Below are 8,361 nucleotides of genomic sequence, written 5' to 3' on the forward strand. Positions count from 1 at the left end.
AGGACCAATTTTGAGAGTTGAATGATGCAGATTATAAAGTGATAAAACTTATGGATTGTTTGAAAATGAATGTTGGAGATTGTTTGAAACTTTGCCAGGGTGGCGATCCGCATGCGCAATCTTGTCGACCAATCACAGCGTGCCATTTCAGATTCTTTTTTTTTCTATATAAGCAATTCAAAAATTGGTGGCAGTCTCAAATCTAACAATTCAAATCCCAAAAAGAATAAAACAACGCTCGAAACATGAGCTGCAAGAAGTGAACAATATGATGTGAGAACTGCAATACCTCCGATTAAATTCGAAATCCATTCATCTTTCATTTCCACTTTCGTCTTCAAATTTTCAAGAAGTGAGAACTGCTACAGACAATCGCAAAACACCTCTGGCTCATCCCTGAAAAAAAAAAAACACAATATTAACATCCACAAAACAAATACCGAACAAGATGAAACATGGAGTGAAAAAGAAACACGATGATGTGAACAAATAGAGACATACATGGAATGAAAATGGGTACCTAGGCTCGTCCTCCGGGTTGATTGCGAGCCGTAACTGATGAGGACCAAACTCAAAATCAGCAGAAGACATAATGTACAAGTTTTTTTTAATTTTGAGAGTGTTGGTTTGTTTGAGAATTTGGAGGCTAGGGTTTGAGATTTTGCTACCATTTTGAGCTCTATTAAATAGAAACGGAAAATTCTGTTCTAAGTTATGATTGGTTATTGAGAGAGGTGGTTAAGGATTGCCAACATGTCAAATTTAAACAGTGTGATGAACAATGAGGATAAAACTGAGCTATAGCTTTTACATATAAGATCTCATGCCACAAAACCACTGCATGTGACATAGAGATAAAACTGAGCTATAGCTTTTACATATAAGATCTCAGCTATAGCTTTTACATATAAGATCTCATGCTACAAAACCACTGCATGTGACATAGAGATAAAACTGAGCTATAGCTTTTATATATAAGATCTCATGCCACAAAAATGACAAAATCACTACATCCAACCACTACATCCGACATATATATGTATACTAAACCGACCTATATCCGACCTATATATCATATATACTAAACCGATTGGAGGCTTCAGACCCCAATGGTGTACCTTTCATCAAAATGAGAGATAGGTTGTGCTGTTAGGGCACATATGTGGGTCTTTCCTCTGATGAAAGCCCAACAGATGCAGAGTTTACATGGGAGAGAAAAAGAAGAAGGGGGACTCAAAAGCCCAACCCCTCTGGTCCACCGTACTGCAGCCCAGAGGAATCAGGCCCATAAGCCCGTGACCTCTCCTCCCTCTCTCCCAGCAAAACTCCAACAGCCGTCGGATGTTTCACTGGACCCATCAACCGTCGGATTTTGCTGTTCAGTCCGGCAGACGTCCATACAGAGGACCATGTCGTCGTTGTACAAAATCCGACTACCTCCTCCTTTGATAAAGAGAAAGATCCTCTATCTGCCACCGCAAAGTCGCCGACGCAGATCAAGGCTCAAAACTTTTCCGTCGTCGAAGTCGCTCACAGCTTCCTCGATTCGTCGTCGATGCTAGATTCACGCCACCGATCCGGACCCACAGTGCGTTACAACGCTATAAATCTGGTAGAAAGAAAGGGTTTCCTAGTTGATTTAGTGCTATAGCCTTCTACATGTGTATGCATACAACGCTACTTCACTGATCGTGTTATCACCTCTTCTCCTTCAATCATGCCTTCAACGCCCGAGAAGAACCTTCTCTTCAGCATAATGTTGCAGAGAGAAACAATTGAACCTGCACCGCCTGGTTACGAGGACCAGCTTCCGATCAATTTTCGTTTGGTTACAATTGGGAACTATATCAACCATGCTTCATTTTGTTTTTTCAGATTTTACTTGATTATCTACAAATGTTATATTGTGCTCATGATTAGGTTGTTCCAATAAAATCCTAGAGATTTAGTTCTTGTCTTGTGCAATTCTTTGAAAATTTGAATTGATTCTGAAAGCAACATTCACTTGTGTCTTGCAAATTAGTATCTCATGTATGAACTGCATATCATGTGTTTGTTGAAATGTCAATCATAGTAAAGTAGGAGAGAATATGAGACTTGAATGTTATCCTTGCTCAAACATACTAACGCCGTTGAAATATATCCTTGCATCAACTCATCAAGTTCTTCAACATGCTTAGTTGTGACTTGCACTATGAGCGCCTCTCCTCTACAAGCTAATTAATCCTTTTCCAGTCTTTGATCAAGCCTTGCTTATGATAAATCTTGTACTTCTGTAGTACATCAATGGCGGTTCAACATAATGTAAACTATGTTAATAATTCCTTCAGTTCATAGTATTTAGCTGCCCTTTCCATTGTGAAGTAGTCGAACTTGCTAGTAGTAATGAGTAATGACATAACTTCAATGAATATAATTACTTGGTAAGTTTCGAGAGATGCAGAAATGGCCAAATGGGGATTGCAAGATTTGACTTTTACCTTGGAAATGAGATGGATTTGATTAATTGCTTTATGAAAACTCAACCGTGTGGAGTTACTGAGTTACAGAATCATAGGTACAGCTAAAACTTTACACATGAGACAAAACCCTCTATTTCTTATCAGATGATTCTCTGTCTTGATCTTTTGCTTCCACTTCTGTTGATGATTTGTTCTCTTTCTCATCCTCAAGAGCGTGTATCAAATTCATCAGGCAGATTTCAACATCCCCATCAAGTGTCTTGGGCATCAAATGCTCTGCTACATCAGCTGGAGTCATATTAACTTCACCCAGCAACAAACAGATTGTGGAAAACAGACTGTGTGATTCAAGCTTAAGGTAGTTTCTAGCCAACACCTTGAATGATTCAAAATTGCAATATGACATTTCTATGTGCTTGTCCATCCTTCCTTTTCGAATCAATGCTGCGTCAAGCTTTTCAACATGATTAGTTGTGAATACTATAAGCCTCTCTCCTCTACAAGCTGACCACAACCCATCAATGAAATTGAGAAGCCCAGAAAGTGTGACCTGACTAGGCTTGCTTTCCCTTTCTTCTTTAGGAACCTTCTCCCTTGGATCTTTCTCTTCCTCATCATCCCCTTTGTCCTTCCTCTGCTTCCTCCTTTGACCTGTGAGATCAAGTGAGCAATCAATGTCTTCGATTACAATAATCGACTTGCTTGATGTTTCGATCAGCAGCTTCCTCAGTTCAGTGTTGTCCTTGACTGCAGTCAATTCTAGATCATAGAGATCATACCCCAAGAGATTGGCCATGGCAGCAATCATTGTGGACTTGCCAGTTCCTGGAGGGCCATGAAGTAAATACCCTCTTTTCCAAGCTCTCCCAATTCTTGTATAGAACTCTTCAGCTTTGCTAAATGCCATCAAATCCTCAATGATGTCCTTCTTCTTCTCTGGCTCCATTGCTAGTGTCTGAAATGTTGCTGGGTGCTGAAAAACCACATGGCTCCAATGTGACCCATTATTAGTATAAAGCTTCCTTTGCCTGTTCCTCACTTTGATAGCATTACCCTCTTTCAATACATGAGCCAAATAAGGCCCAATTATGAGATCCCTCTTTCTTTTGTGGAAAGTGAGCTTGTAATACCTCTTCTCATCATTTACGGGGATGTATGAAAGTGTCTGAGATTTTGGTAACTTACCAGAAGCCCACCATACTTGGACACCTTCAAACTCATCAGCAACTTCTTCATGGTCATCCATGCTCAGAACTAGAGACTGGTTGGTCTTGATGTCACCTTTGAGCCGCTTAGCTTGCGTCGAAGATTTGGAGCTCAAGTAATTCTCAATAGCAGAATAGGCCTCACTGCGCATCAGACGCTCTCCTGTCATCTCATTGAAGGTAATCTGGATGTAAGGATAAACATAACCCACCAATCTCTGTGAGTACTTTTCAATGTGGTTTCGAAGTTGGTAAGGAAAGAATTGTTGAAAGATTGTCCACACAAACAGTAAGGCACCTATTGTGGAACCTAGATGAGCAAGCATGTCTGCTGGAGCATACATGCTTCAACTCTGAGCCTTCTGTGTTTTGTGTGTTTTTATTTGTTCAGAATGAAAACACAAATTTTGTGAAAGTTTAGGTGAAGATTGTATTGTTTGTAGGAAAAAGTGTGAGGGGAGTCGGTATGGGACGTTTCTATGTGAATACAATAAGCATGCTGGTGTAGAATTGACTGGTGGATTTGTCTCCATGCTTAGGGGTCGGCAAAGCCTATTTGGACTCCTTTGGTTGCAAATTGGGTTAAGCAAACCAACTGTAAACTACTAGGAAACACCCTGGAAACTTTTTGAAAATTATTAGGACCATGACATCATAATCTTTCATTCAAACATCATGCACCTTCTGTCTTTAGCTTTTCTTCACCTTACTGAATGATACAGGTTCATCCACAAATTCACTCCTCTATGGTCTTAGGGAATCCAACACAAACAATATGGGGACATGGGTTTTCCAGATTTTCACCATTAGTTGGTGATTAGCAATAATTAAATTGGTAGTTTCCTCAGTTTTACTTAATAGACATCCCACCCTTATCACTATGAGTCTATGATTGTGTATATAACTATTTATATATGCATGTGATTATCATACTGGTGTATGTGATTTTATTGAAAGAGTGAACTACTCAAAGCTATATTATCGGGACCAAAAAAAAAAAAAAAAAACCTCATTTATACTTAATTTGAGGTAGCAGCAATAATAGTAACTTTGCTCATTGCTGCAGGACAGATGGAGATGATTTACCAAAGCTAAAGAGAGGGATAGATGGGGATTGAATGATTGAAAGTGTACTGGTGCTTTCCCAAATCTTGTGGTCATTCATGGTAAGCTCTCTAGCCTCCCATTCTGATATTGTAGGCCCTAATTATGCTATACCTTGTACTCTTGTAGCTTGCTTTGTGGACTCAAACATCCTATATATCTGACTAGCCATATGGAGTTAGGAATTGATTAGTTCATGAAGCTTTTGCATTCTACTTCTGTATTTCATATAAAAGTTTTTCAGTTTTCACTGGCACAAGAGACCTAGAGTGAATCCATGCATGCAACATAAAATTTCAATCAGAGAAACAAAAGCATAAAAAAGATCATTGGTTGCTATGAAAAAATGGTAAACAACTCCATTACATGATTCTTATTAAACATTGGAAAAAACACAGTGATTTGGATAGATAATGGAACAGATGGTTGTAGTTATGCAGATAATTTAACTCTTTTCCTCATTTTCAATGGACAACTCCATTTTCTTTCACAACTTGTTATCTGTTCCGATACTTTTGTCTTCATCTTTAGCAGATTCTTCTGTTTCCTTCTCTGCTTTCTCTGCCTTCAAAATTGCTTCTTCCTCTGCCTTCAATTTTGCTTCTTTCTTTGCCTTCACTTTTGCTTCTTTCTCTGCCTTCTTTCTTGCTTCTTCCTCAGCCTTCACTCTTGCCTCCTCCTTTGCAACCTCGAGAGCTTCAATTAAGTTCTTCAAACAAGAGCTGGCATCCTCTACATTAGATTTAGGCATCAAATTCTCTGCTACATCAGCTGGAGTCATGTTGGTCTCCCCCAATAAGCATTCAATGCTTCCGAACAATTCATGCGAATCTAAATCCAAGTAGTTCCTTGCAAGAACTTTGAAAGCTTCGTAGCAACAATAAGACAATTCAATATGCTTGTCCATCCTTCCTCTTCTTATAAGAGCAGGATCAAGTTTCTCCACATAATTAGTGGTAAACACAATGATCCTTTCACTTCCACAAGCTGACCAAATACCATCAATGAAGTTCAATAGCCCAGACAAAGTAACCTGCCTTGCTTTGCTTTCTTCTCCTTCCTTCATTTTACGGATCGGATCCTTTATTTCTTTATCTTCTTCATCTCTCTCCTTCCTTTTCTTTCGTTGCCCCGTAAGATCAAGTGAGCAATCAATGTCCTCGATCACAATGATAGACTTACTAGGCGTGTCAATCAGCAGCTTCCTCAGATCAGTGTTGCTCTTCACTGTCGTTAGCTCAAGATCATAAACATCATAGTTCATGAGGTTAGACATGGCAGCTATCATAGTGGACTTACCAGTGCCTGGTGGTCCATACAGAAGATAACCCCTTTTCCAAGGCTTCCCTATTTTCGCATAGTACTCCTTACCATTGCTGAACTTCATGAGGTCATTGATGATGTCCTCTTTCTTTTTTGGCTCCATTGCTATGCTCTCAAATGTTGCAGGGTGTTCAAAGGCTACGGAGCTCCATTTCCTCGTTTTGTATCCAGGAGGATTGTTAATGTAAAGCTTCCTTTGCCTATGACTCACCGTTATTGCCTTCCCTTCTTTTCTCGCATGGTCAATATAAGTCCCTGTGATTATATCCCGGTGGCGTCGGTGGAATGTGAGCTTATAACGCCTCTTCTCATCAGGCTGAGGATAGAAAGGAAATGATGAAGATTGCCTAGGCGCAGTTTTCCTGGAAGTCCACCACAGCTTAATGCCTTGGAATTCATCAGTCACCTCTTCATTGTCATCCATGACAAGGACTAAAGACTTGCTACCCTTGACTTCTTTTGCTTTGAGCCGTTTTGCTTCTGTAGACGACTTGGTGCTCAGGTAGCTTTGGATGGCAGTGAACACTTCACTGCGCTTGTGCAACTCGCCGGAATATTCATCGAAGGAAATCTGGATGTAAGGGTACACACACCCGAACCATTTCTGTGTATATCTTTGAATGTGGCTCCGGAGTTGATGGGGAAAGTATCGTTGAAACATGGCATAAGCAAACATCATACTTGCCAGTACTGAACCCAGTGAGCCCAGTCGAGGCCACAACCACATTTCTCTCATCATCATCCTCTTGAGCATGGTTGGTTGGTTTTACAAGATTTAAGACACTTGTATATATATGGAATTTGGGCTCTTCAACAGACTTAATAGGGACTTTCACTTGTCCGGTGGAGGGCTCAAGCATACATTCTTGAGCTTTGCCTCTGTGTTTTGTTCACATTGGGATGCGTTACATTTTGTTTATGTTTAGGTGAAGGTTATATTAGTATAAAACTATAAATGATGGGAAATGAATGAGGGTGAGTCACTGTATGACGTGTCTATGTGAATACATTATGCATTCTGATCTAGAATGGACTGGTGGATGGGTCTCTTTGCTGATTGTCTCCTTGCTCAAGGCCGGCAAAGAGTTTGCTTGCGAAATGGGTTAGTATACCAACTGCAAACAACTCACAGATTCTCGACACTCTACAGTAAAGCCAAAGTACCCTGACATCATATACCAATGATGTCATAATCTTTCCTTCAGCATGCATCATGCACAAGACCTCTTCTTGTCCTTGGTTAAAAGATATTTCTTCCCACCCTTATCAAATGAATGTATATGGTTGCAATATTGCATATGGGATGATCATGATGTTGCTGCAAGATAACACAATATAATTATGTCAATTTTGGTTCATTCTGATTGATAAAGTACAATCATTTTATTCATATGTTTTCCTCATTGAATATGTAGATGGAGATTGACTGTGGACCGGTGAAGGTGATGGATTTTCTAAAGAAGTCCTGGGTTTTGATCCACGGTAAGCTCTCTAGCCTCTAGAGATTGCCCAATCTTGAGAACATAGGCTTTGTGGACTTAAACCCGGATACTGGCAAATAGCAACATAGCCCTGCCTGCACCTCATAACTTGCTTAATTGTTCAGATTCCCCCCTTAGTCATTCCATATATGTGGTCATAATTTGTTGAAATATAGACGTTTTCCACTGTTACTTAAGCTTTGCATAGTAAGATTATAAAGAGATTTTTCAGTTTCAATTGGCATTACAGTAGCTCCATGAAACATGAACTGTAGTATTTATTTCATCAAAACTCAGAAAATTGGTCATTAATTGCTTGAAAAAAGTGCAGATTGTAAAACAACTCTTAATGATACTTATTTCACACTGTAACTACAGGTTCACAATTCTTAATGATTCTTATTTCACACTACTGTAACTACTGCTTCAAGTTATGCAGATATAATTCTTCACACACTACTGTAACTACAAGTTCCAGTTATGCAGATTATTTGACTCTCTTGCCACATATTCAATGAACGACTCCATTTTCTTTCCCATCTTGTTTGGCTGATGTTCCATTACATAATTTACATTTAACTTCATCTTTAGCAGACTCAACCTTTTCCTTCTCTTCTTTCTCTGGCTTCAATTTTGCTTCTTCCTCTTCCTTCAATTTTGCTTCTTTCTCTGCCTTCTCTTTGGCTTCTTCCTCTGCCTTCAGTTTCACTTCTTCCTCGGCCTTTACTCTTGCCTCCTCCTTTGCAGTCTCGAGAGCTTCAATCAAGTTCTTCAAACAAGAATCAG

General features: G+C 39.5%; 3 protein-coding genes across 3 annotated transcripts in view; all 3 read right to left on the minus strand.

Moving 5' to 3' along the window:
• Positions 1–2,493: 2,493 nt before the first annotated feature.
• Positions 2,494–4,120, minus strand: LOC101302277 (mitochondrial chaperone BCS1-like). The gene has a single exon (XM_004302319.1). The coding sequence runs from the start codon at positions 4,009–4,011 to the stop codon at positions 2,593–2,595; it is 1,419 nt and encodes a 472-aa protein (XP_004302367.1). The 5' UTR covers positions 4,012–4,120; the 3' UTR covers positions 2,494–2,592.
• Positions 4,121–5,086: 966 nt separating this feature from the next.
• Positions 5,087–7,018, minus strand: LOC101302567 (putative cell division cycle ATPase-like). The gene has a single exon (XM_004302320.1). The coding sequence runs from the start codon at positions 6,846–6,848 to the stop codon at positions 5,259–5,261; it is 1,590 nt and encodes a 529-aa protein (XP_004302368.1). The 5' UTR covers positions 6,849–7,018; the 3' UTR covers positions 5,087–5,258.
• Positions 7,019–7,936: 918 nt separating this feature from the next.
• The window catches only part of LOC101308010, a 1,667-nt gene continuing 1,242 nt past the window's right edge, over positions 7,937–8,361 (minus strand). The window contains exon 2 of the mRNA XM_004304909.1: positions 7,937–8,353. Within this exon, the coding sequence (XP_004304957.1) occupies positions 8,087–8,353 (267 nt within the window). The 3' untranslated portion in view covers positions 7,937–8,086. The remainder of the gene's footprint in view (positions 8,354–8,361) is intronic.

The sequence above is a fragment of the Fragaria vesca genome, linkage group LG6 (genome assembly GCF_000184155.1).
Source record: "Fragaria vesca subsp. vesca linkage group LG6, FraVesHawaii_1.0, whole genome shotgun sequence".
Classification (NCBI taxonomy): Eukaryota; Viridiplantae; Streptophyta; class Magnoliopsida; order Rosales; family Rosaceae; genus Fragaria; species Fragaria vesca.